This window comes from Sminthopsis crassicaudata, chromosome 1, assembly GCF_048593235.1.
Source record: "Sminthopsis crassicaudata isolate SCR6 chromosome 1, ASM4859323v1, whole genome shotgun sequence".
Classification (NCBI taxonomy): Eukaryota; Metazoa; Chordata; class Mammalia; order Dasyuromorphia; family Dasyuridae; genus Sminthopsis; species Sminthopsis crassicaudata.
In genome coordinates this window covers 70,553,700-70,581,230 of record NC_133617.1, presented here as the reverse complement: position 1 = coordinate 70,581,230, position 27,531 = coordinate 70,553,700, and the positions used below count along the sequence as shown (strand labels likewise).

The 27,531-nt window shown below is 37.3% G+C and overlaps 1 protein-coding gene across 7 annotated transcripts in view; it reads right to left on the bottom strand.

Annotated features, from left to right (window-relative positions):
* Positions 1-27,531, bottom strand: part of CACNA1A (calcium voltage-gated channel subunit alpha1 A) — a 255,371-nt gene that overhangs the window by 194,648 nt on the left and 33,192 nt on the right. For all 7 annotated transcript variants that reach the window (XM_074286630.1, XM_074286464.1, XM_074286895.1 and 4 more), the window contains exons 3-4: positions 10,134-10,240; positions 9,058-9,197 (exon numbers count right to left, since the gene is read on the bottom strand). In XM_074286630.1, the coding sequence (XP_074142731.1) occupies positions 9,058-9,197; positions 10,134-10,240 (247 nt within the window). The remainder of the gene's footprint in view (positions 1-9,057; positions 9,198-10,133; positions 10,241-27,531) is intronic.

The window sequence follows — 27,531 nt, the reverse complement described above, 5'->3', positions numbered from 1 at the left end:
TTTTTCTTCTCTTTCATATATCTTGAAAATCAATCACTTACAGACTTAAAAATTGAGTCACCTCCTATAAGGATCTTTACTGTGTCTGGTCCAGCCATTCTTTCCATCTTTATTTTCTTTAATAATTTTTAGTTAGAGTCTAAATGTATTGACTTTACTATTATTGATAAAGTGAATTGTTATATATTTTTTTTAACTTTTGTTGTTAGACCTTCTGGTTTCATCCTTAAGGGATCTTGAGATGATCCGGCTTAAATAGATCTCACACTGAGCTTCCTGCAAATTAGCTTTTCTATCTGTTGCTACTCCCTGGCCTATAAGATAGTGCTATTCATAATCTTCCATGCTCCCCCTCTGAAAGATTTTGTAAATGAATTTCTATCTTAAGAGTATTGCCCTTAGCTGATATATCTTTTTGGGTAGCAAGGAGAACAAGCAAGCATTTATTGCCTGAGAAGGTTGTTTGTAGGCTCTTTTAGCCTCCTTGTTGTAGTGATTATTCTGTACTGGTTAAACTTCTATAGAAAATGGTAATTAGATGTGTCAGTTCTGAAATCCATTTCCCATGTTTTTGGCATCAATAACTTGTTTAAATAGATCATATTGGAGCTGTTTTCATTGTACATTATAATTTTTATTCTTCTAATTTGGCGTTAATTTTTATCTTTGCTTTAACAAATCAATGATTTGTCTGTAAACAGACACCTGATTTAGAAATGACTCCCACACTAGTCACCAACCATTTCCTATCTATTAAAATACAATTTTATTTTTGTAATGTTATTTCTTGCTTATCCTCCAAAGTTCCCTGGCTTACTTCTTGGAAGGTAAATACATTTTAGGGGAGGGGAATGAACCTTTAAGCCCTTTCCCACTGGATCTGCACTGTCTAAGTAACTCACTGGCTTTGCTCTTCAAGGAGGACACTGCGCAGAAACTATGCAGTTGTCTTCTTTCTCCAAGGAACATGACACATCAGGATATTTCCTTCTCTTTTTTAGAAGGTCTAATCCATGAATTCTCAAATTTGGGGTAATCCAAATAACTACCCAGGAAATTTTCCTTTTCTGGTTAAAAAGACAGCACTCTTTAGGGACTTCACAGTCCTCCCCCCAATGCCATGCAAAAGTTTGAGGTTCGTGAGTATTGTCCATAAACTATCTTAGGCTGAATGGGCATGGATATATCTGTCTCTGCCATGTGTTTCTGCGGGAATCTATCAGTGTCCCAGCTACTACCATCTGTTAAGATAAGAAAATCTACTCTCAGGATCTTTCTTAGGCTGCATGCAAAGACATGTCCACTTCTGCCTCAAATCATCACCTAACTGCTCCTGGGGGATGCAAAGGATCATAGGCTCCTTCTCTCAATCTTATTCCTCAAATACAGGCTTACCCTGCTATGTTTGGTAATAGAAAGAGAGTGGGAAAGAGAGGGGAGGAGACAGAGGAGGAGGAGAAGAAGAAGAGCAGAGAAAAATAGAGAGAAAGTTGGATTTAGAACTCAATTTTATAAATTGTAAAATAAAACATTTCCACCAAGAGCTGTCCCAATCAGCAAATTATTTTTGAAATAGACTCAGTCTTTGAAATTTCCTCTAAGTTAATGGACATAACTCCTCCATGGAGTAGTAGTACCTCACAGATATCTCTGAACAAAGCTACTGCCCCGTTATCTTGTTAGGTTGACTGGAAATAATTATCAGATTGATCAGGGACTCATCTGATAATTTAAAATTTTTTAAAATTTAAGATCAGATTTAAAAATCAGATACTTAGCGCTCATTGTCCCTATCATTGCAGAAGTGGAAGGAGATTTCAAAAAGCTAAAGACCACTTTTTATTTTTTGTTTCATAGATTAGTATGGACAAAGGATTCAAGATCCAGAGGTCAGCCTGCTGCTGCTGAGGCTTTCTGGTCCTTATTTAAAGTGATTCTTGGACAGAAATCATATTATATAAAAGTTTTTTCAACATGATTAAACATGGCATATCCTTTAAGAACCTAGGAACACCTCTATGCCACAAAAAAGCATCAGATATGGACTTTTTGTGGAAGATGACATTAGTTTCCCTTTAAAACCATTTTAATCATATTATACCCTTGCTCAAAAACCATTCATTGGCTAATGCTCACTGTTTGACTTTTAAGACCATTAATAACCTATCTCTATCTATCTAACTTCTGATTGTTTCCCAATAGATCTAGGTACAATAATCTCCTCATTGTTCTATCACTATGTGACTTATACTTTGACTTATACTTCTAACCTTCATATATTTATCTATTTTTGATTCATTTTTTGTCTGTTTTTATTTAATTCAATTCTATTTCATGAAGTCTTTTTTGACTCTTTAATACTTTTTAAAATTATTATTATTATTATTATTATTTCATCATGTCTTGACACTTTAACTGTACTTTGCTAGTAGATGGCAAATACCTGTCTTAAAACTTATTTTTCCTCCCCTGCAAGTGTAGCAAAGCACTCAATAGAGCACTAATATATATTAATTAAATGATTAACAGACAGTATGGAGTGATGTTCTTCTTTCATGCAGATACCTAAGTGAACACAGGCTTTTGCCTGGAAGGCTACCATGGCCAAGAGTAAACAGTGTAACTAAACTGTAATAGTCCTTTCCATGGCTCTGTCACTTACCTCCTCTATGACTGGCTTTGTTGCCATAGTTGACTGCCCCTTGTATAATGAAGATAACAGTCTTTGGCCCTTTCTGACCTTCAAAAAATCAGTGAATCATAAAAGTATAGCATCTTGGAGCTGAAATGGACCAGAAGGTGTAAAACATTTGGCAGTTTTTATCACAGGACACTCAATCAACAGAATTTTATACATAGAAATAACTGTATTATACCCAGACACACACATATTCCCATACATACATACATTCATACATACATACATACATATATACTATTAATGAATGTGCACACAAGTTCTTGAGTGCAGAGGAAGACGGCAAAAGTGTTTTGTTTCTAAAATGCTCCTTTTTCATAAAGACATATGATGTTCAAATACAGAATGCTCTAGCATTCAAAGCCCTTTATAATTTAGTCCTTTCCTACCTTTCCAGGTAGTCTTCTTCCACTTTACCCTCCAAAATGTACTCTTTCATGGGTGACATCAGCCTCTTGGCTGTTGCATGAACAAGACACTCCAAGTCTTGGTTATAGGCATTTTTTTCTGCTTGTCCCCCATGCCTAGATCCCTTTATTTCCTTTACTCTACCTGCTGCTTTCCCTTGCTTCTTTTATGTCCCAAATAAAATCTCATTTTTTTGGTGAAAAATCTTCCCCAGATCTTCCTAATTCTGATGCCTTCCTTTGGTTAGTTATTTCCTATTTATCCTGCTCATAGCTTGCTTTGTGGATATTTGTTTGCATACTGTCTCCTCCTTTAGATTGTAAGATCCTGTCTTTTTCCTCTTTTTTTTCAGAATTTAGCACAGTGGCTGGTACATAGCAGGTATTTAATAAACGAGTATTGATTGATTGATGTGCTAGGGGCAAAGCAATTTATTCCTCTCTGTAGAGTCATCTCATTGAATAAAAAATGGTAGAATAGAAAGAGCATCTGATTTAGATCAGAATCAAGAGAAATCAACATTTGAATCCTGGCTACAGCTCTGACTTGATATTTGATCATGGGCAAGTAATTATCTCTTTGAAACCACAGTTTCTTCATCTATAAAATGGTAAGATACTTGTAATAACCAACTTCATTGGGTTATTTGTTAGAAGGAAAAGACTTTTAAAAATTATTAAAGGAAAATATTTTGCTATATAAATGTGGAAATTATTATTTTCTAGACACAGGTACATCTCAATTTCCTCCTGTGTCATAACACTTAACACGTACATAAAGATAACAATTATTTATTCTTGCCAGGCGAATCTGTCTTTGTCCTTCTGTTCACTGTCCCCAAAATACATATATCATAAGCAACAATGACAGTAGGGATACACTTTCAGAATCTCAGGATCTAGGATCCAGGTTGAGTCTCCTTCAAACCCTGGCTTTATTCACTTTTTTTTCTGGTAAGTATAATTCCTGCAGACTGGTAAATAAATTTAAGTCTTAATCTGGAAAGAACTTCAGATCCAAATATGGCAGGTTTAAAATGAGATCTTAAATCATCTCCCAAGTCCTCCTGGTTAGGTTCTAAAAAGCCAGCCAGGCCCTGGGTGAGGTTTAAGACCTCCCCTGCCTAATTCTCATAGCTCTGTCTTCTGAAAGCCCCCTCCCCCCTGTGCCCTTTACAACAGGGAGGGAGAATATGATTGGTAAACTGCCTCATTGACTCCCTATTCTGCAGGAAGCTTCATTTGACTGTAAGACCTTCTACTGCCTCAGCCTTATTTATTAGCTTCCCTTTCAGCTGACAGCTTCAGGCCTGCCTGCAAGTTAGACCCTCAGCCCCCCACCTCTTCCCCAAAGCTTGCTCCCTTCTCCCCTCCCTCCAACATCTGGTAAAGGAGAGAAAAGCCATTGCTTTACATTCATCAGAGTCTTCTCCAAAGACAAGTAGGACTACAGCATAAAGATTCTGGAGTCATTATTGTTTATATTTTGTTTTCATAGAAGACCAGTGAAATCAGAAGGTGATGTCTTGACTTGTGTATGAAATAGATTTAAGGGAAGCAGACTTGCACAAAGTAGTCAGGCTCACTCTTTCAGAGTCATAGAAATTCAGTGGCAAGGTAAAAGTCAAGATAGTTGGCAATGGCCTGGGAGGCAGTGGATAATTATGGCATTTTTAATGTCTGATCAGTTCTAAACACTTCATAGCACCTGCTTCAGCTGCCCTTGGGGCCATCGGAATAGATTGTTCTCTTCCATCCATTCCACAAGGGAAGGTTCCACACGCTTGAGATAGACTGACTCACTGACAGTTACCATTAGTCTGGTTTAGCCCATCTGCTGAGATGGTCTTAACAGGATATAGTCATTATGCATGCTATAGCTGTTTGGACATACAGGTGAGAATTGGGCACCCAAAGATCCTAGCCACAGAAACTAATTCCTCAGAAATGGAAGAGAGAGACAGCTGGGTCTTCTCCATCTTCCCCCTTCCTCCCCCATGGAGGCAAGAGGGATGTGGAAAGGCAGATAGACATAAAACTGTATCCTCCAGGACCTTGGAAATTGTGCGATGCCATTTGAGAAGCACTGGCTTTCTATTCCCTAAAGAAATTCATCCTCCACCCTTCAGTTTTGGCAATCATGGCTAAAAGTCACCATCATCTGAAGCAAACCTTCAAGATTTACTTCTTGAAGTCTTTTGAGGTTTCTTCCTCTGCTTCTCACTAAGTTGAAAGTGACCTCTTCCTCCGGTGATTCCTAGGATACTCTCCATTTAGTCATTCTCCCAGTCTATCTTACAGTATATGTATTTGTGCATATATCTTACTTTCTCTTCCCCATTCCCCCACTCCCAGTAGATTTCTATTTTCCTGAGGACAGGAGCTCTTCTGATTTTCATATTTGTATCTTCAGGCCTAGTTCAGTACCTTATACATAAGAAGTGTTTAACAAATGTGTTGGATTAAAATAATACATCCAAGGACAAGGATTAGGAAGAAGCATTAGAACCCTCCCCTATTGTTCATCTGGGTGGTCTACATCATTCATATTTCTTACCCAGGGCTCAACTCTAGAGGAATGGAAGTAAAAACAAGAAATGGAATTCTCTAAGTAATAACCCACACTTCATTAATAAGAGCTCTGCCTTGGGCACACCAAGTTGGAAAAACTCTTTGCCTCTAATCCTGAACTCTGGCTTTAGAGCTGGCTGTGGAGAAAAAGGAAAAGACAGAATTCCCAGTTCCCCTATCCCTGGATTTAGCACAGGGACCTGGTCCCTAATTCTTTGTCAGCCACTGGCTTCAATCATGAAATTTTAACATTTTTTATCAACCAATAGAACTGGAAAGGATCTTAACGATCACCTAATCAAAAACCCCTCATGTAAGAGAAAGCTGAGGACAATAAAGAAAAAGTAATTCAACAGGAGGTGGCCAGACTAGGTCTCAGATCTGGGCCAGAACATTTTTCCAGCGCTAGTGTTAGTCTCTTTATGGAATTTCTCCCATGTAATTCTATTCTTTGAGAGGCAGTTACTACAGAAAGAATCAACATCTTTCAATTAAACGCAATTGTCCTGTTTTATTTTTAGCATCATTTTAATGTTTATATTATTACTTGTTTTTGTTAGTTTTATTTTTATTATTATTTATCAATATTTTAGAAACAAGATCAATACTATCAGTAATAAAAGAATCAGAATTTCTGATGCCTTCCTCATGTATATTTTTGATATACTAATTAACCAGGTCATCAATCACAACGTAAGAAGTATCATTAAAAAATACCAAGATAAGTGGTTTTTGCCTCCAAACTTTATAGAGGTAAAAGACAGAATACTTCAGAAGTCCATGGAAAAATGATAGAGGTTTTGAAACCCATATGTGATTATAAATATAAAAGCCTTTTTTTTTGTGGTAGTAGCAAAGAATTGGAAATTGAGGGGATGCCTATCAATTAGGGAATGAATGAACAAATTGTAGTATATAATAATGATGGAATACAAATGTGTTATAAGACATAATGAGCAAAATGCTTTCAAAAATCTGGGAAGATATATATGAACTGATGTAAAGTGAAGTGAGGAGAATCAGGAGAACATTGTTCACAGTAATGGCAATATTGTGCAATAATCAGCTGCAAATGACTTAGCTATTTTCAGAACCAAAAAAATCCAAGACAATTCTGAATTACCTAAGATGAAACATGCTATCCATCTCCAGAGAAAGAACTAATGGAATCTGAATGCAGATAAAAGCATAATTTTTAAAACTGTTTTCTTTCTTTCTTCCCTTCTTTCTTCCTTCTCTCCTCCCTTCCTTTCCTCCTTTCCTCCTCCCTTCGTTCCCTCTTTTCCTCCTCTTATCTTTCCCTCCTTCCTCTCTCCCTTCCTCCCTCCCTTCTTTCTGTTTCTTTCTTTCTTTCTCTTTCTCTTTCCCTCTCTCCCTCCCTCCCTTCCTCCCTCCCTTCCTCCCTTCCTCCCTTCCTTCCTTCCTTCCTTCCTTCCTTCCTTCCTTCCTTCCTTCCTTCCTTCCTTCCTTCCTTCCTTCCTTCCTTCCTTCCTTCCTTCCTTCCTTCTTTCCTTCTTTCCTTTCACACAGTGAATAGAGCATGGAACCTGGAATCAAGAAAACCTGAGTTCAAGTTCAGTCTTAGTTATTTAGTACCTATATGACACACAACTGCAAATCTGCCTCAGTTTCCTCATCTGTAAAATAAGAATAAAAATGGCACCTACCTCTAAGTATTGCTATGAGGATCAAATAAAATATGTATAAAGTATTTTGCAACCTTAAAGCACTATATAAATTCTAGCTGTTATTACAATAGTTATTATTATTATTATCATGGAGTTCTACTTTTATAACATTCCTCACATCAGGCATTCTTCTCTACTCCCAATATCATTTCCCTAGTCCAGGCCCATATTACCATCTGCTTTATTATTATAATTTTCTAAGAAGTCTCTTTCCCTTCACTTTCACGCTCTCTCCAACCTATCCCTTGTATCATTGCCATACTAATTTTTCTTATTTCCTGCTGAGAAATCTTTTCAGTTTCTGATTGATTATTCTTTATCTGACATTCAATACCTTCCCCAATATGGCCAGAATCTTTTCATACCATATTATTCTCTACATCAAAGCAAAAATGTAATATTTTCTCTTTTAAATACACTCTGTGCTGTCCTCTTTTCATGCTTTTGATTACAGAATATCCTCTTGTCTGCATTGCCTTCCTTTTATTTAATGAATTACCACCAATTCTTTAAAGCCAAAATCAAATTCACTTCCTTAATGGAGGCTTTTCATTCATTCAGCAGACATTGTTTTGCTTGTGTTCTACCCCCAACTAAGCAATAATAATAAGCTCTATAATGTCAGGGATCATGTCAGATGTAAAACTACCAAGAAATGCAAACAGTCTTTTGGGCAGTTTTCCAAGTATGATTTATGATGCCTTACATTTTATTTAAAACAAACAAACTTACAAAAAAGCAAACATAACAGCAGAAAAGAGAACTATAAGCAAAGTTGTAGACATTGCTCCTCAATTCTTCATATTCATTTCTCCTACTTTCCATTCCTCATGGGTTCAGAGGAACTCCAGGGCCTGTCTATAGCAAAAATATTTAGAATTTCAAACTAAGTCATTTAATAAATCTTTGTCAAGATGTTGCAGAGAAGTGCGTCATAGTACACTGCCAGAACAAAGCCCTCACTTATATCCAAAGTGAACACAAAAAACCTAAATGATATGAATGTGATATCTCTCTAGGTTTCAATCATTATAATACCCTACACAAACCATAGCAGTCCAATGGAAATAATGAAAAGGACACATTTCACAAAATCAAGGGACTTGATTCACCACTATTCACCATGGTGACGGCACAGTAATCATTCAGCTCTCCCCAAGAGATTAGAAACCAATCATCCATCCAAAAAAAAAAAAAAAAACTCAGCCACCCCTATAGTGACTTCCCAGGATAACCCAGCAGCAATGGACATTGACACAACAAAATATTTGACGTGAGTTATATGATTACAGAGGGCAGACCAAAGCAGCAGAGATACCTATCCCAAACAGGAAGGAAGACACTTAGGGGTTCAACAGGAGAAGAACTAGATTTCAAAGTCAAGAAAACCCAAGGACAGAGGGAGATCAGGGTCAAAGATCTTTTAAAAACTATTCTCTGGAAAACACTGAAAGGCTACATATAAGAGATCCTGTCAGCTATACACTTCCCAAATTGCCAACAGCAACCAAGTCACCAGCACATTGCACCAAGAGTCAAGTTGCCAGAAAATCCAGAAAAATTGGTGGAGAAGCTCTTAGACTTGCTAGTTCAGCTCTCTCTTCAGGCAAGCATTCAAGACCAAAAGCTCCCTCCTCTTCTTCTCCTCCCCCACCCAACTTTCTCCCCTAAAGAAACAGTACAAGCAACTTACCCTGTTAGCACCACCACAAAATCCATTACGTTCCAGCCATTCCTTAGGTAAGAGCCTTTGTGGAAAGCAAACCCTAAGGCGATGATTTTAATTCCAGCCTCAAAACAAAAAATTCCAATGAAATATGGTTCTGTGTCATCCTGGGGTAAGGAGGAGAAAAATCAGTCAGCATTAGCAGTAGTGGGAATTCCATAGAACTATTAAGCCTACAGAAGGTGGAACAAGCAGGCAACTATGGTATCCTTTCCCATAAGCCCCCACCCCAACACACATACATACATAAATACACACACACACACTCTCTCTCTCTGTGTCTCTGTCTCTGTCTCTGTCTCTCTCTCTCTCTCTCTCTCTCTCTCTGTCTCTCTCTCTCTCTCTCTCACACACACACACACACACACACACACACACACACACACACACACACACACAGAATGTCCTATATAGAATTCTCCCTGGGGACTCTTGCTGGAGATTAAAATGAATTAAAGCAGAGTTCAACTCTCCCCAGGAGAAAACCAGAAACACAGACTCTACTCACTGGGGGATTCAACTTCTGAATGACCAAATGGGTTTAACCAGGAATGAAATAAAACAGATGCCTCCACAATCTAAAACCAGTAGTCTTTTAGCAGGCCAGATAGAGGCTGCTAATGAAGCAGGCAGGTATCACCTCCTAATCAAAACAAAAGTCATTCAGACATTTCCTCCTTTGGTTTCTCAATCTAAAACGGTATACACAGGCTTCCATGAAAGGTGGGAATAAAATATGCTAAGGGTTATAAGACAGGTGAAATTTCTGGGCCAAGAGTCACCCTCTTTCTTGGGAAGGGAAGGAGAGGAGAGGAGAAGGGAGGAAAAGGAATGGAGGGGAAGAGAGAAGGAAAGGGAAGGGAAGAGAAAGGAAGGGAAGGGAAGGAAAGGAAATGGAAGAGGGAAGGGGAAATTGAAGAGAAAAGAAGAGAAAAGGGAAAAGAAGATGAAATGGAAGAGCAGAGAAAGAGAAAAGAAGGGAAGGGAGGAAGAAGGGGAAAGGAAAGGAAGGGAGGAAAGAAGAGCACAGAAGAATCACTCACCAGGCGTTCAGACATCGGTGTCTTGTCATCATCAGGCAGATGCTGCTCAAGAGCAAGTACAATGCAGTTTGCTATGATGGTGGCTAAAATCATATATTCAAAGGGAGTTCTGGAGAGTTAAGGAAAGTTCCATTGGCTCATTGAGGTAGAGAGTTATGTCCAACTGTGTGCATGCACCCTCTGGCCCAAGCATTTCAGAAGTTCCCCTGAAGGAATTGCCACAGCTAGTCTGGTTCATCTTGAGTCTAGGAAAATGGTAATTTCTCATGCTTTCCAAACTTCCTACCTTATCTCCCCTTCCCCATACCCTTGCCACCACATAAACTGCCAAAGCCATCTGTTTTAAACTATCTAAAGCAAATCCTTCCGAAGACCCAGGAACAGAGCAGCTGATGTCTTAGGAAAAAATTGGAGAGATATTTCCTTCTTCTTCTCCCTTTCCTTTCTGCCATGTTTCTTACAAAATTGACCTTGCATTTGAGACAAACACACACACACACACACACACACACACACACACACACACACACACAAAACCATAAGAGAGCCTAGAAGTAAACTGAGCCCCAAAGTCCAAAAGCAAATTCAAAATTCAGAAGAACCAGGATCTTTAAGGCTCTGAAATATAAGTCCACCAGGACCATACCAACATCTCCTTTAAGAGAAATACAATCACTTTTTTTCATGGCAAAACCTGGACAGATCTTCTATGAAGCTAGTGATTTTCCCAGTCAGCTTCTGATCAAACACAAAAAGCAAATACTTTCTCTTTTCTCCACAAAAGTGCCCTGGAAATGCAAATTTCCTTTTCCTGAATGCTGCATTTTCCCCTAAACAGCAGAGACACATTCCTCCCTGAATCCTGTGTGCCTATGAATATCAGTATGGGCTGACAAGGTCTCCAGAGTTTCCTGGCAACAGGCCCACAAGCTTCTAAAGTTCCCCTTGGAATAATCTGTCCTCTTCATTTCGAGTTAGAATGGGCTCTTGCTAGTGAATGTTAATGTGTATAGTCAAAGTTCAGACTCCTCCTGAGATGACCCCAGCTCAAACAAATTCAAGGAACAAGGATTCAGATATTACTGAGAAAAAAGACTCAGAATTCTACAAATTCAACTCAACAAATACTGATTAAGCACTTTTTTTCTGTGCAAAGCCTTGTACTTAGTTCTGGAAATATTGAATAGGAAGGGACAGAAAGAATTATTCAGGCTCAATAACTAAGGGAAAGATGGTCTAAAGTTCCTGACAAGGAAACCTGATCTAGAATGGTGTCCCAGGAGGCAGAGGTGCAAGGATGGGAGAAGTTGGTTAGCTCCCATTACAAAGGAAAATGCCCTCATCCTTTGGGGTTATGCTATTTTAACACAGTTTCTCCCCACCCTTTCTACTTTCCCAACTATTCTTCACAGTTGGCCAATTTCATCTACACACTAAATGCACAGATAGGACCAGATTCCTCCTGTGGCCCAAAGCTTTCAGAGGATTCTTATTGCTTATGTTGAGGATCAGTCAACTGAGGTCTGTGGGACTACCTTTGTAAAAGATATTTTATCAAAACAATTCAAAGCTTACCAGCTAGACAAAAATAGGCAGTGGGCCAGCTCAGTCTTTTTTTGCTGACCCCTGGCCTATATGATAAAATAAAAATTCCTTGGCCTGGTGTTCCAACCCCTACAAAATCTGGCCCTGACCTACTTCTCCAGGCTGATTATTCCCCTCCTCTGCCCCTTTTTTATATCTAGCCCAAATGGACTTTCAGCTATTCTCTGACCTTGCCCTGATCTCTTCTACCCTTCTGTACAACTGTACAGATTGTTCATCACTCCAGAAATGCATGCCTTCTTCATTTTTTCCCTCAAAATGCCAAAACTGTCATGAAGCCTATTATGTTTCCTATTTCCTGCTTCCTCTCCTCTCAAAGAGATCTCTTCTGCTTATTTTTTTCCTAGAGTACTTGGATAGGACCACTTCTTTATCTTTATCAATTACACTTTGTACTGCATTAATTTGTGAATCTGTTGTATCTTCTAACTTCCCATTAGAGTATGAAGGAAGAAAGGAAGGAAGGAAGGAAGGACAGAAGGAAGGAAGAAGGGAAGAAAAGGAGGGAAGGAGGGAGGAAGAACAGAAGGAAGGAAGAAGGAAGAAAGGAAGTAAAGAAAGAAGTAAGGAAGGAAAAAAGAAAGAAGGAAGAAAGGAGGGAGGAAGGAAGAAGAAAAGGAAGGGAGAGAAGAAAGAAAGAAAATAAAGAAACAAGTATTAAGTACCTATTGTGCTGCCAGGCATTGTGCTAGGTATTTTACAAATATCATCTCATTTAATTCTCTCAAGAACCTGGGAAGTAGGTGCTGTTTTTATCCTTGTTTTACAATCGAGGAAAGGGAGGCAGGCAGAGATTGAGGGCCCAGGGTCACACTGGATAGGTTTGAGGATGGGTTTGTACTCAGGTCTTCCTGACTCCAATCCCAGTACACGAAACACTACACCACTAACTGAAAACAAGAAACTTATCATTTGTCATCCCCAGAATTCAGCACAGGGGCTTACACAGAACAGGATTGAATAACTATTTCTTGATGCCATTGTTTGTCACCTCTGGATCCAACCAGGTTCTTGGGTTATGATGCAGCCCTGGGAATAATGTGAACTCCAACTGAACTCATCTCATGACCATTGTCAACCTTATCAAGGGAGACCACATTCTTATGATTATTATTAGTATATCCCTCTTCTTATAACCTCATCATGCAATTCCTGACATAAATATAATGCATGTGAATTCATAAAAATTACTCCCTAACTCTAGGGACTTTCCCAAATTACTCCCTAATTCTAGACCTCCCCCTAATTTGCCCTCTCCCTCCTCATCTCCTACTTTTAAATGACTTCCTTTTACTCAGCTAGATCACCATGATCTGCCTTCATGAAAGAAAAGTTTCCTTGTAACTATAATAACAACTTTGTGGATTTTTCACATTTCAAACTGCTCTCTCAGAACCTGGTGCTTCATCACTAGCATCCTAACTTAGAGAGACTAGCAAAGCCATTGGGAGTAGGTATTATAGCATCATACTGATGTGCAGAAGTGGTGTTATCTGCAGGGAGCTGAGAAGAAAGGGCAATTCTTACAGGTACACTCCTTTGGACTTCATTTTGCCTAGGAACCTCATCCTGCAAGATCATTTCAGTCTTGTATTCACACCTGTTTGACATCCTATGCTTCTGAGACCCATCTTCATGGAGTGAGTGAAGAGCTACTGCAGAACCTTTATCTAAGGAGGGAGCCTAAGGCAGCCATCTTTTCATTTCCTACTTGGCTGATCATCATGACTTTTCATCATGCTGCTGAATAGAGTATTTTCTCCTCTTCTTTTCACTTCCCTTTGGTCTACAGTTTTTTTTTTATCAGATTGTAAACTCCTTGAGGGCAAGGGCTGTCTTTTTTATTTCAGCTGGATTTGTATCCTCATTGCTTAGCACAGTGCCTGACATATAGCAGGTGCTTAATATATGTCTGAATGGACTGGTTCCAAGCTTCTTCTCTTTAGGCAGCATTAAAGAAGAGAGAAACTGACCCAAGTAAGCTTTTTGAGCAAGAGGGGGAATACAGATGCATTGTATGATGATCCCAGGGAGTTTTCCCTTACGTTAACATTTGTTGTGCACTTCTCCAAGGACTGACTCACTAGGAAGACAGCCCGGGAGGAGTAGAAGGGGGAACAATTGTGTTTCTATGTGTCTCTTGCAAAGCATCTTAAATACTGTGTTGGTTGTGTTTGGTACCAATTCTAGAGACAGGGGAGAGGAGGGAGGGGGAAGAGAGGAGTGATCAATTCACTCAAAGAACAAGTCTGTGACAGTGCAATAATTCAGATACATCCCAGGCTACAGAACCACAAAGGCAATTTATCTGAGACACAACTGTTCCTCTAGAGGTATTTAGGAAGAGTCACAGATTGTAAACCAGAATTGGGCTGAGTATTTTGGAGTCAGTACAGCAAATTGAAAAAAAAATTTGGTCTTGAACTCAAGGGACATGCCTTCAAGTTGCAGAACTACTATTTTTACTAACCATATGAACTTAGGGAGGAAAAAAGGAAATTAACATTTATTTAGCACTTCCTTTGTGCCTGTCACCATGCTAAAGCCCTTACAAATTTTGTCTCATTTGATCTTCACAATGACCTCAAGATGTAAGTGCTATTACCTCCATTTTACTGGTAAGGCTACTGAGGCAGAAGCCAAATTTTTTTTACCTTAGGTTTTTCGGATTCCAAGCCTAGTACTCTACCCAACGTAGCACCTAGCTAGCTGTGGTAGGTAAGGTACTTAATTTCTTGAGCCCTCAGTTTCTTCATGTATAAAAATTAAGTTCATTTCTGACTCTAAGTTCTATGATCAAATACGGCTTTGATGTGGGGTAAGAAAAATGCTGGTACTTCTCCTCACTTTACAAAGTAGGAAAACAGAGCCCCAAAAAGAAAGCCAAGGAATCCGATTTCAAATTGGAACTTAGGAGTACATCCAGCATTCAGCTCTTGGCCCAAATCATACGACCACACTCCATTTCACTCTGAAGAAAATATCAGCCACACAGCATTTTTGGAAATCAGCAGCAGAAAGTCTTGCCTTTGATTGGCTATGCCTGGCTTGCTGCCTCCTGTGCAGGATCTGTGCAGGCTTGTAATTAAGAGGACAGAGAACAAAGCTGGGGATGTTTCGTAAATATCCAGCTCTCCCTCACCCCACAAGCTCAGAGTGTGGAAATAAGAAAAAACATTTACATACAAAGAAATGATTCCCAGCATATTTTCCCCTGGATGCCTCTTGCTATGGTTTCTGATACCATTATTCGAGCCAGACCTCTCCTCCCTTCATTACTGGCTGGCTTATTCTTTTACTGGATCTCCTCTTTTTGTGGCCTTGGTTGCCTGCTCTCTAAATCATTTTGATGTGACTTTTTCAAAACCAGATCTTCCCCAAAGGCTTCAAGGTACAACAGCAATTCCCTCTAGGTCAATGATTAGAGTTTAAATTGTCCAATGTCTCCCCCGGCCTACAATGTCTACCTGAGGTTTCCCCTGGTATAAGGTGATGAAGCCTCAGTTAGCATGTAGGAAAAGGGTACCTTAAATTTCATTAAGAATTCTTGTCAACAGCATTTAGCTCAAGAATCAAGAACATGGCAAAAGCAAGAGTATACGATGATCAGTTCTGATGAGATTATTGAGGCCAGTTCCAAATGGTTTTGTGATGAAGAGAACCATCTACACCCAGAGAGAGGACAATGGGAAGTGAATGTGGATCACAACATAGTATTTTCACTCTTTTTGTTGTTTGCTTGCATTTTGTTTCCTTTCTCACTTTTTTCCTTTTTGATCTGATTTTTTCTTATGCAGTGTAAAATTTATAGAAATATGTATAGAAGAATTACGCATGTTTAACATATATTGGATCATTTGCCATCTAGGGGAGAAAGTGGGGAGAAGGGAGGGGAAAATTAGGACACAAGGTTTTATAAGGATAAATGTTGAAAATTATCCATGTATATATTTTAAAAATAAAAAAGCTTTCATTAAAAAATAAAACATGATTCACAAAAAAGCAGTGTTTAGTTCATTTTCTGGCACAGATTCATTTTTTAATTTTTCTTTTTTTTCAGATTCATTATTTAATAAGTGCTTTTTCTCTAATTTCATTAAAATATGTTAGCATCAACATTTAAACCATACTTACTATAAATCCTTTTCCATCTTGCTTATATACACATACAAATAAAACACATACATACACACATGCATACATACATACACACAAACAGAAAGAGACCATATTAACTTTATACTCATTCATCAGAGGTAGGAACAAACAATATTAGGTAAAAGGATTTGCCTATAGTCAGTCAGAAGAAATGAGAATGATCCCAGAATTTCAGATCTAAATCATTCATCACAAGCATTTGTCCTGATTTCACCTTTATCCTAGAAATAGTAACCCAAGAAGCTTCAACTGTAACCTTCCAGCCTAGATATTAAGCAAGATGGCCAAAGAAAAAGAAGAGAGAGTTAAGGAAACAAATCATTTTGGAAAATAGCAAATATGCTAAGAAAAATGACCAATGTGATGTGGAAAAATTAATTTAAGTCTGGAAAGTTTCTTAGAAGCTCTTTCATTGATCTGTCTTCATCCCCCTTTTGCATTACATCATGCTACTATAAATATATAGAATCACATAATCTAAGTTAGAAGTTACCTCAAAGGTCAACTAGCTTTTAGGATCATAAGGGACAGAGTCATTCTGGTCCAACCCCCTTATTTTACAAATGAGGAGAGGCTCATGGAAGTTAATGTAATTTAAGATCAAACAGAAAGTAAGTTTCAGAAGTAGAATTGAGTATGGCTATTCTCTCTGTGATAGCCAAGTAAATTGTCACCCAGATTGCTCAAGTAATTTCTACTAAAGGAGAATCCACTGTAATCTTTTCCACTTTGGGCTAGCTCCAATTAGTGGGAAAATTTTCCTAACATTGGGCTCAAATTTGCTTCTCTGCAATTTCTAACCATGTTGCCCTCCGGGGCCACAGAGAATAAGTTAAATCCATCTTCCATATGAGAGTCCTTCACACACTTGAAGAGAATTCTCATCCCCTTTCAGTCTTCTCTTCCCCAAACTAAGCATCCTTTGTTCTTTCAAATCATACCATGGCACAGTTTCCAGTCCTGTCATCATTCTAGTCATCCTCCCCTGCATAAACTTCCTATTGTCACTGTCCTTCCTAAAATGTGGCACCCACAACTGAACAGCATTCTCTCAAGGAAGTTTTAAAAGAAACATTATGACTCCCATCTTTATTATGCCTAATACTGTTACATTCTTTGATTGTCTTGCAACATTGTTGGCTCATCCTGAACTTTCAGTTTGCCCAAACACCCAGATCTTTTTTCTTTTTTATTCTTTCTTTAAGCACAGACTTTTTCTTTGTTTTTCAGTTTCAAATTTCCTTTTCTTTCACTATTAAAAAGGCCAGAAAAACAAAAACCATTACAAATATGTATAGTTGTACAAAATAAATTTCTGCAATAACTATGTTCCAAAAAAGCAAGCAAACAAAAAAGTAAGAGAAGAAAAAATGCTTCAGTCAGCACTCTGAACCCATCAATTCTTTACTTGGAGGTGAACAGCATGTTTCATTATGAATCCTTCGGGATTATGATTTGTCATTGTGTTGATCCATCATAGAGTTTATAAGTTACTGAATTTTCCACAGTTGGTTATCTTTACAACATTGCTGTTCCTATGTAGAATGATCCCCTGATTCTGTCCACTTCACTTTGCATCAGTTCATACACATCTTCCTGGATTTTTCTGAAATCATTTCCTATGTCATTTTTTAAAGTGCAATAGCATTCCATCACATTTATATCCTATAGCTTGCTCAGTCATTTGATTGGCACCATTTCAGTTTCCATTTCTTTGATAACACAGAAAGAGCTTCTATAAATGTTTTGTACATATGAATCATTTTCTTCTTTCTTTGACATCTTTGGATATAAATCTAATATCTGTATTGCTGGGTGTGTACAGTTTAATAGCTTTGGGGGCATTATTCCAAATTGTTTCCAGAATGATTAAACTAATTCACAGCTTCACCAGCATATTATTAATGTACCTGTTTTCTCACAAATCCTCCAACATTTGTCATTTTCTTTTCTTTTCTTTTTTTTTTTTTTTAGTACTCTTTGCCAATAAAATAGTTTTAAGATGTTTTAAGAGTTGTTTTAATTTGCATTCCCTAGTTATTGGTAATTTAGAGTACTTTTAAAAATGTAACAATTGATAGCTTTGATTTCTTCCCTTGAAAACTCCCTATTCATATCTTCTTGTAGATTTGGCTCAGTTCCAGATATACTCTAAAAATAAAATCTTTTTCAGAGAAATTTGCGACAAAGATTTTTTCCTACTTTCTTGCTTTTCTTCTCTTTTTAGCTGCCTTAGTTTTGTTTATGCAAAAACATAATTTTAGGTCATCAAGATTATCCAGTCTACCTCCTTTGAATCTTTCTATTTCTAATCCAAGATCCTAAACTTTTCCCCTATCCATCGATATAATTTCTTCCCTGATCCCCAATTTGATTATATCACCCTTTCTATACATATTTTGAGTTTATTTTGTTAAATGGTATGAGATGTTGATATATGCCCAATTTCTGCTAGACTAGTTTTCAATTTTCCTCAACAGTTTTTATCAAATAGTGAGTTCTTGTCCCAATAACTAGGATTTTTGAGTTTACCTAATATTATCTTATTGTGTTCATTTGCTTCTATATGTTGTATAACTAATCTGTTCTACTTAGCAATCTAGTTCTTACCTTATTTCAACTATTACAATTCTGTAGTATAGTTTAAGATCTAATACTACTAGGCCTCCTTGCTTCCCATTTTTTTCATTGATTTTTAAAATATTTTTGCCCTTATATTTCTCCAGATGAATTTTGTTGTTATTTCCCTTCTCCCTTATCCAGTTCTGTAAAGGAGCCCTTTAGTGGGGTGACTGATATGGCATATCTTTTCCATATCACTGAATAAGTAAACTAATTTAGGTCACATTTTCAATTTTATTATATTATGTCAACCTATTCAAGAGAAATTAATATTTCTCTAGTCATTTAGAGCTGTCTTTGTGTGAAGAACATTTTATAACTGTGTTCATATACTTCTTGTGTGCAACTGTACAGACAGATTCTCAGGTATTTTACACTGTTGTTTAAACGGAATTTCTTTTTTTCTCTTCCTGCTGGATTTTATTGGTAATATACAGAAATGTAGATGATTTGTGAGGGTTTATTTCATATTCTGCAACTCTGCTGAAGTTGTTAATTGTTTCAATTCATTTTTAGCTGACTCTTCAGGGTTCTTTAAACCATCTCATCATCTGCAAAAAGTAATAGTTTTGTTTCCTCTTTGCCTGTACCAGTTTCTTCAGCTTTTTTTTCTTGTCTTATTTTTATAGCTAGTATTTCTAGTACAAAATTAAATAGTAATGGTAATAATAGGCACCCTTGTTTCACACGTGCTCTTATTGGAAAAGTTTCTAGGTTTTCTCCATTATAGTTAATATTTGCTTTTGAGTTTCTCATTTTAGAAAAGCTCCATATAGTTTCTAAATTTTTATGCAGAAATGTGTATCATATTTTGTTTAAAATTTTTCCTGCAATTATTGAAATAATCATATGATTTTTGTTGCTTTTATTACTTACATGAATAATTATGCTTTAAGTTTTTGGTGGGGTTTTTTTTTGCATTTTGAACCAATCCTGAATTTCTAATGTAAAGCTGGTCATAGTATATGATTTTAAAAATTTTATTACTACAATTTCCTAGCTAGTATTTAAATTTTTGCACCAATATTAAGCTTCCTAGCTTATCAAAGAATATCTTGTTAGTGGTATCAAGACATTATATGACATTAAGACCATATGTTTATCATGGAAGGAATTTCATAGGACTACTTTACCAATTTTTTTTTTCCTGAACAATTTATGTAGCACTGAAATTAATTGTTCTTAAGTGTTGGATAGAATTTGCTTGTAATTCCATCAGTCCTGGCTTTTTTTTATACATTTTTCCCTTAAAGGGCTCAATTATGGCTTGTTCAATTTTTCCAAGACAGAATTATTTCAGTATTCTATTTCCTGTTCTGTTAATCTGGGTCATTTATATTTTTGTATCTATTTGTCCATTTCATTTAGATTGTCAATTGAGCAAAATTGTTCCTAATAATTGCTTTTATTCCTCTTCATTTAATAGCAAGCTACCTTTTTCATTTTTGACAATGTTTATTTGGTTTTCTTCTTTCTTTTTAAAAATCAAATTAGCCAGTGGTTTATCAGATTTTTCCCCACAGGAACTATTATCTAACCACGCTTTTTTCACATTGTACTTGTGGCAGTTCATTCTTTGAACTTGAGCAGACAAAATACTAGCCTGATGTCAGGAAAAACCTGATTTCAGATAAAAAATTTAATACCTATTAGCCTCATGACTACAGGTAAGCCATGTAACTTCTTATAATCTATTTCCTCATTTATAAAATAAGGACAATCATACTCTATTACCTACCTCCCAGAGTTGTGAGGATCAAATTGTGAGGCAATTGTAAAGCACTTAGCACACAATTATATAGTAAACATACATTAATGTTATTCTAAAATACTTTGTAAACTTTAAATTTCTATATAAATATTAGTTATTATTTTTCAACAACAATAACAAAAACAATAATAAATAACTTTTTAAAAATTTAATTGTTTTGGATTTGGATCATGGTCGTATCTTGTCAAGTTCTTGTGAGTCCTGACAGACATCCAACAAAGTTACTAGAAATGTGAAACTTGGAGATGGGAAGACCACGTAGGAGTTTAATGCAATAATTCAGATGAAGGATAGATAAGGGTCTCAAGTAAGATAGAGATTGTGTGAGTGGAGAGAAGGGCAATAGATTATGAGATGTGTATAAATAGATAAGATTTTAAACTAACTGGAAAAAGGAAGAAAAGTTAAAGATGACTCAAGGTAATGAATCTAGATGGTTGAAAGAATAAATTTATATCCTCCAAATTTCAGATGGGATATTTAGATAATGGGCCTGAAGTTTCTAAAAAATAATAAGTTTGGAAATATATACACACATATGTATATATATATGCATCCACACATATATGTACACATATGCATATGTATATGTTTACAGAGATAATCACTGAGCTCATGAGAATTATTATCACCAAAGGAAAAAGTATAAAGAAGAGAGGACCCAGGTCAAAATTTGGGGCACTAGTCAAACTTAGTGAAACTGGAGTAGTATGATCATCTAGAAATGAAAACTAAATGATGAGATAGGTAGGGGGAAACCAAGAAAGAACAATATTCATGAAAGCAAAGGGGGAAAAGATTGCCCCAGACATGGAATGGCTGTGTCCAAAACTGATGCTGTCTTCCTTCCCTTCCAATATCCTGCTTTACCCCTATGTTTCCAGTCCTGGAATCATAATGAAACAAATGCTACATTTGTTCCTACAATATATCAATCTATTATTTATGATACCCCTCACTAAATGCTTCCTGGTTACTATTTTCCTAAATATTCACCTTATTTGAATGGAAGCTTTTTGAGGGCAGACACATAAAAGTCTTTTTCATCCATTCATTCTTAACTCTTGGATATAACAGTTAAGAGATAATTAGTAACTTGGTAGTGATAGTGGAAGCAATTAATTTCAGGGTAGTGGTGGAGTCATAAGACTGTGTGAGGGAGATCAAGAAGGACTTTTCTAGGAGAAAAACTATTTTACTCTACTTAGAAAAGATAGAATAGTCAAATTAAAGTGTTTTTAAAGGATGAGGAAGATCTGAACACATCTGAAGTGGTAGGCAAGAAGGAACTGAAAAGGAAAAAGAAGGATGATAAAGGGGGCACACTTCTTGAAAGGATGGACAGAACAAAAAGCACAAATGGAAAAGTAAGCCTTGATGAGGAGAAAGTCAACCTCTTCACCAGAGACTAGAGAAGACAATGGAGTATGCTGAAGGGGGGTCTTGAAGATGTGGTAGAGGGTAAAAGAGGGAGTTGATTCACATTCATCAAGCATTTGGTAGTACCCTACTGATTACTAAAGATCCAAAGACCCAAAAAAGCACTCTCTGATCTTAAGGAACTTGTATTTTTGTGGGGAAAAAAGCAACATAATCACAGATAAGTAAATGTAAACTATATTCAAGAAATTGTGAAGTGTAGAGTGGAGTAGGGGAAAGGCACGAACAATTATCAGAAATAAGACTAAGCCTCATGGAGGAAGTAGCACTTGACCTCAACCTTGAAAGAAACTAGATAAGATGAAACTACCAGAACTTTTTTTTAGAAGGGAGTAAACTGGTTGAATGTAAGCTTCAGAAATGGTACTTTGGCAGTTGTTCAGAGGATGGATTGGAGAGGAAGACTGGAGAGAAGAAACACTGGAAATAAGGAGCCAAATGAAGAGACTTCCACAATAATCCCAATGATGAGGTCTTGAGATGTGGTTTACATGAAAGTGGAGAGATAAGGATGGATGTGAGAGATATTGTGAAAGTAAAATCAATAAGACTTGGTGGCATTTGCTGGCTATGTATGGTGAGGGATAGTGAAGATGACTCTGAAGTTATAAAGCTTGATGACTAGAAATGTGAAAGTATATACAACTAAAATAAGATTAGAGATTTGGGGAGGAGCAATTTGAAATAACACATTTTGTTTGGGGATTGTTGAACTTTAGATGGCTACAGGACATCCAGGTGAAAAAATGTCCAAAAAGGGGGCAGCTAGATGATGCAGTGAATAGAGCATCGGTCCTGAAGTCAGGAGGACCTGAGTTCAAATGTGATCTCAGGCACTTAATACTTCCTAGCTGTGTGACCCTGAGCAAGTCACTTAACCCCAATTATCTCAGCAAAAAATTGCCCAGAAAGCATTCAGCAATGTGGAAGGGATACTCAGGCAAAAGACTGTGGCTATAAACCTTGGAATCATCTGCACAAAGAGGTTAGTTGGCCCTATGACAACAGAGAGACTATAGAAGAAAAAGAGCCCAAAACAGAGCTCTAGGGTAAATAAGTGTACACACGAGTATGGGATGATGATTCAGCAAAGGAGTGGTTGGATAATAAAAGGAGAGCCAGAAGAAAGTTGTGCTACCAAAATCCAGGTGATCTGAAAAAGTCAGAAAGGACTCAGGAAGAGGCCATCAGATTTGGCAATTAGATCACTGAGAACTTTAGAGAGTACAGTTTTAATTGAGTGCAAAGGATTGAGAAGTGAGAGGAGAAAAGGGGAAGCAAGGAGACAGATTTTTCTGGGAGTTTTGTTATGGGGGGGGATAGCTATAAAATGGGAGCTTGAGGGATAGTCAGATAAAAAAATTTTAAGCACAGAGGAAACCTTGACATATTTGTAAGCAGCAGGAAAGAGTAAGTAGCCAGAAAAGTATCGAAAACTAGAGCAAAGGAGGAAAGATGATTTCAAGAGCAATCTGTTTGAACAGCCAGGCAGGGATGGGCCTTGGAACATAGAAAGAAGGGCTGGCTTTAATGAGAAGGACCACTTCTTCATCAGAGATGGAAGCAAAGGAGAAGATAGGAGACTGAAGGACTCCATCGAAGAAGTCAAAGTCTTCTTCTGAGGAGGAAGAAAAACATAGTATAGAAAGCTGCAGGAGAGAAAAAGTTTAAATGAAGCTATTGATAGTATGACCCAGAACAATCAGGGAAGAATAAATGATTGTCATGCAACAATGAGGGCCTGGTTGGAATTATATAAAATAAGTTTGTAATGAAACAAGGTAAATCTAGTGTGATTTTTTTTCTTCGTGAAGCCATGCAATAATCACCATTTTCCTTTCTAATTTTTTAAAAAAAATCTCTTGAATGTGTTCTAGAATTTTCCCAGGAATCAGTCAAACTCACTGGCTTAAAGTTTAGACATAACCTCTTTTATTTTATTTTTTAATGTGAATATGTTTGAATTTTCTTGAAGGAGAAAGAATAAGAAAAACACACAGGATCACACAGAATTCCAGAGCTATGAGGGAAATTGGAGGTGACTTAGAGCAATATGAATTGGAACCTTCTTTATAACATTAAATTACTAATTCACACAAGGTAGTTATCCACTCAGCCCAGTAACCCTGACTTTAACTACTATCTGAATGACCAAGAATACTTGAAGGAGAGATGAATCTCATTTCAATTAAAAAAAAAACCCTCTAACAAGGGATCATCCAGCTCAGGCTTCCAGTTAGGTTTCTCCCTTCTGAGGTTATTCATTTTACTTTTAGACAGAGTGGTATGGTATAAACAGCACTGGATTTAAGTGATGTGGTTTTGAATCTCAGCTCTGTTATGTATTCACTGGTGACTCTGCCTCTTTGGGATTCAGTTTCTTCATTTGTAAAATGAGGAATTTGGACTAAGTGATGTCTCAGGTCTTTTTAGCTCTGAGGCTTTATATTAGATGAAACCTGCCTTTGCAACTTCTTCCCACTGCTTCTATGCATGCCCTCTGGGATAAAGCAGAAAGTTCATCTTTCAAAAAGCTGGTGATGGTGCAGCATGGGAACATAAGATGGAGCCATTATACAATTTGTCTCTTTCCAGGTCCCATGAGCATCCAAGAATTAGGTAAGCACAAAGCACAAAGGCCAGGAATATTTGTGGTGGGGCGGGTAACCTCATTAGAGAAAGAAATGCTAAAGGCAGCAGGTAGAAACCAAGATTGGAATTAGGAAAGATATGAATCAGAGGAAGTAAAAGCAGCTAAGCATTTTCTAGCCTCACTCAGATCCTGTCCTAACCCTGAGGTAGGAGCTGGATATATTGGGAGCCTCCTTGGATGCTGAGAAAAGGAGCCAGTTACAGGCTCTTTCCTGCCCACTGATTGGTTTGTGGGAAATGCACTGATGTCAGCACAATCTAGGAATACATCAGGCACCAGAGGAGCATAAAAAGAAAGGAGATGAGAGGCTCTGAAGTGAAGAAAGAAAGCTGTCTTCTTATATACATGGATGTAAAGGGAAACAGAACCATCCAGGAATGTGCAGCTAAAAATGGTTCCATCCATAAATAGAGTCATCAATAGGTATAGATGGGCTGTAGCTAGATACAGAGGTAAAGCAAGAAACATGAGGAATGAGGGATAAAAATGACCAACTGCTTGTTGGAGGTGAAGATGGGCTGACTCTCCTAATACACACTTTGTTATATTAAGTGGAATCAATTCACTTGAAATGACTGCTCCTTTTCCCCAGTTCACATTCTCCCATAGCATTAAGGATACTGGTCTTTTTCCATGCACAAACTTCTTTCTGTCCATGTTATCCTTCCTTCTTCCTACTTCCCACCTCCTCCACCAAGAAAATACAATCTGGCCTGTTAGCTAGTCAGTCCGTTCTTCCACCCGGGTGCTGGGGCCCTTCCAGGATGGGGGGGCTGAGTTGAGGAGGAGTTGGGATGCTGCCTGGTCTGCATATACAAAGGAAAGAGATAAAGGGCCTAAATTTGTCAGGAGGAAGTGACAAGATTTTATTTTCAAGTAAATTATGTGCATCAGGATTAGCATGAGAAATGTTAGTGAGGAATTGTGTCTTCTAATTCTAATTTGAGTTAAGATATGCTTCCTTCAAGGTTCAGCTCAAGTGCTAATCTTCCCATATGAGGGTCTTCCATTCCAGGAGTTATTGATGACCTTCCCAATCCTATCAACAATATTACTTGTATTTTTCTATGCACATATTGTTTTCTCCCTACTCTCTCCCTCCATCCTCCACCTCACCCTGAGAAGGTAAGCTTCTTAAAGTCAGGGGAGTGTTTCTTTTTCATTTTTGTAGCCTCCACATAGTAGGGATTGAATAAATATTTGCTGAATCATGGAGCTGGAAAGGACTTTAGAGATTACTTAACACAACCCTTTAATTTTTACAAATAAGGAAATGGAAGTCATGGAAGTGAAATAGTGCAATTAAAGTCACACACATGTAGTAGGTGTAGGAGTATGAGTAGCAACAGCATCTAATATTTATATAGTGCTTACTATGTGCCAGGCACTGTGCTAAGTACTTTACAATTATTACCTCATTTGATCTTCACAACAACCCTAGGAGGTAGAGGCTATTATTATCTCTATTTTATCAATTAGGAAACTGAGGTGAATGGAACAAGTGACAAGGCTACATAGCTAGAGTCTGAGGCCAGATATGAATTCAGGATTTTCTGATTCTAATACCAATAATCTATCCATTGCACTACCCAGCTTCCACCTAATATAACCAGATCTTCTGAATCTAAATCAATACTCACTCTGCCATACCATATAAGATTCACCATTCATTATTTCCACTGTCCAACTTATATAATACATATCCCAAATGAATCAGATTAATGAGATCTTTACTCTTAATCATCCAATCCATTTTCCAACGCTAATTGTGGACACAAAAAGGGAAGGAGTAGTCTCGATAACCAACTCATATATAAAACACACATACAATTCAGTTTTAAAACAAGCAAATCACCATTAACTTCCTACTTGCGGAATAGTCCAAGGATCTCAGGTAAAGAATAAGTGCTAACAAGGATGGCCTTTGATATGCCCCGAACACTTTCAGTACCACGGCCAGTTCTACAAGGTGAAAGTTGTTCACATTCCAAAGCATTTGGCTCTGTTAAGTGTGAACTGCGCCAATGTCAAGTTAGCAACACTTAACTGAGACATTTTATGTTATAGATGGGCTAGACACAAGATGGGGGCAGGGGGAAGGAAAGCCAAACTAAGCAGTAACAATTTATAATCCACCAGCAGATGGAATGGAATATGTCTTCCAATACCACTCAAATGAAGATTTTCATCATTTCAGTTCTGAAAAAAATCTACCCTCTTTCTTCTTGGGCTGTTATATTCAGCTCCAGCTTAAAGAATTTTAAACACTAGTTTAGTCATTCTCTACCTATGAATGCTTGTTCTTACTTTTTTACTTCATCTGAAATCTTCATTTTCACCTCACCTTTGGAGACCAATGAATTTCTCTGGTTGTGAAGAATATTTCTTCTAAATAAACAAACTCTGTACTATCTGTAAAGCCAAATTCCCTAATTCTCCTCTTTCTTGGAGACTTAACCAAAAATGAGAAGGGAATCTCTAGTGCCTTTGTTTTTATTATATAACATTGCTTATTCTCCATTGCTCTAAACATATACATTCATTTACTCATGTTAGATGCCATTCCTGATTTTCCTCTGAAGAATTCATGGCTTTACATAAATTTTGTCAGGCATCCTTAAAGATTTGCTTGCTAGATTTAAGAGTAAGAAGACCTAGGTCTAAAATCTGCCATGACATGTAATAAATATATGCCTCAGTTTCCTCCTTTGAAAAAATAGAGGCAGTATTTGTAACACTTGCCTCACAAAGCTGTTGTAAGTGAAATATTTTGCAAACTTTGACTGTGATAGAAATACGACTTAATATATTTTCACCTAAGAGTGAGAAAAGTCCTCCTGAAAGTTTTGCTTTTCAAATGATCATGTAAACATACACAATTACCCCTTAAACCTTAAACCTTTACTGTTAAAAAAAAAACCTTTACTGTTGCCAGAATCCATCATTTCACTGTAGAATTGCCTACTCCAGCAATGTAGAGACTACAAGGTCCCCAATGTCATCACTCAATGGCTGAACCTGTGGCAGTGAGCCTTTTCTGATTTAGTCAAGCTAGTCTTTTGGAAACACACACACACAAATACACATACATATACACATGCACACACACGTCTATTACTGGGCTTTCAAGGACCATGGGTCATCTTCAT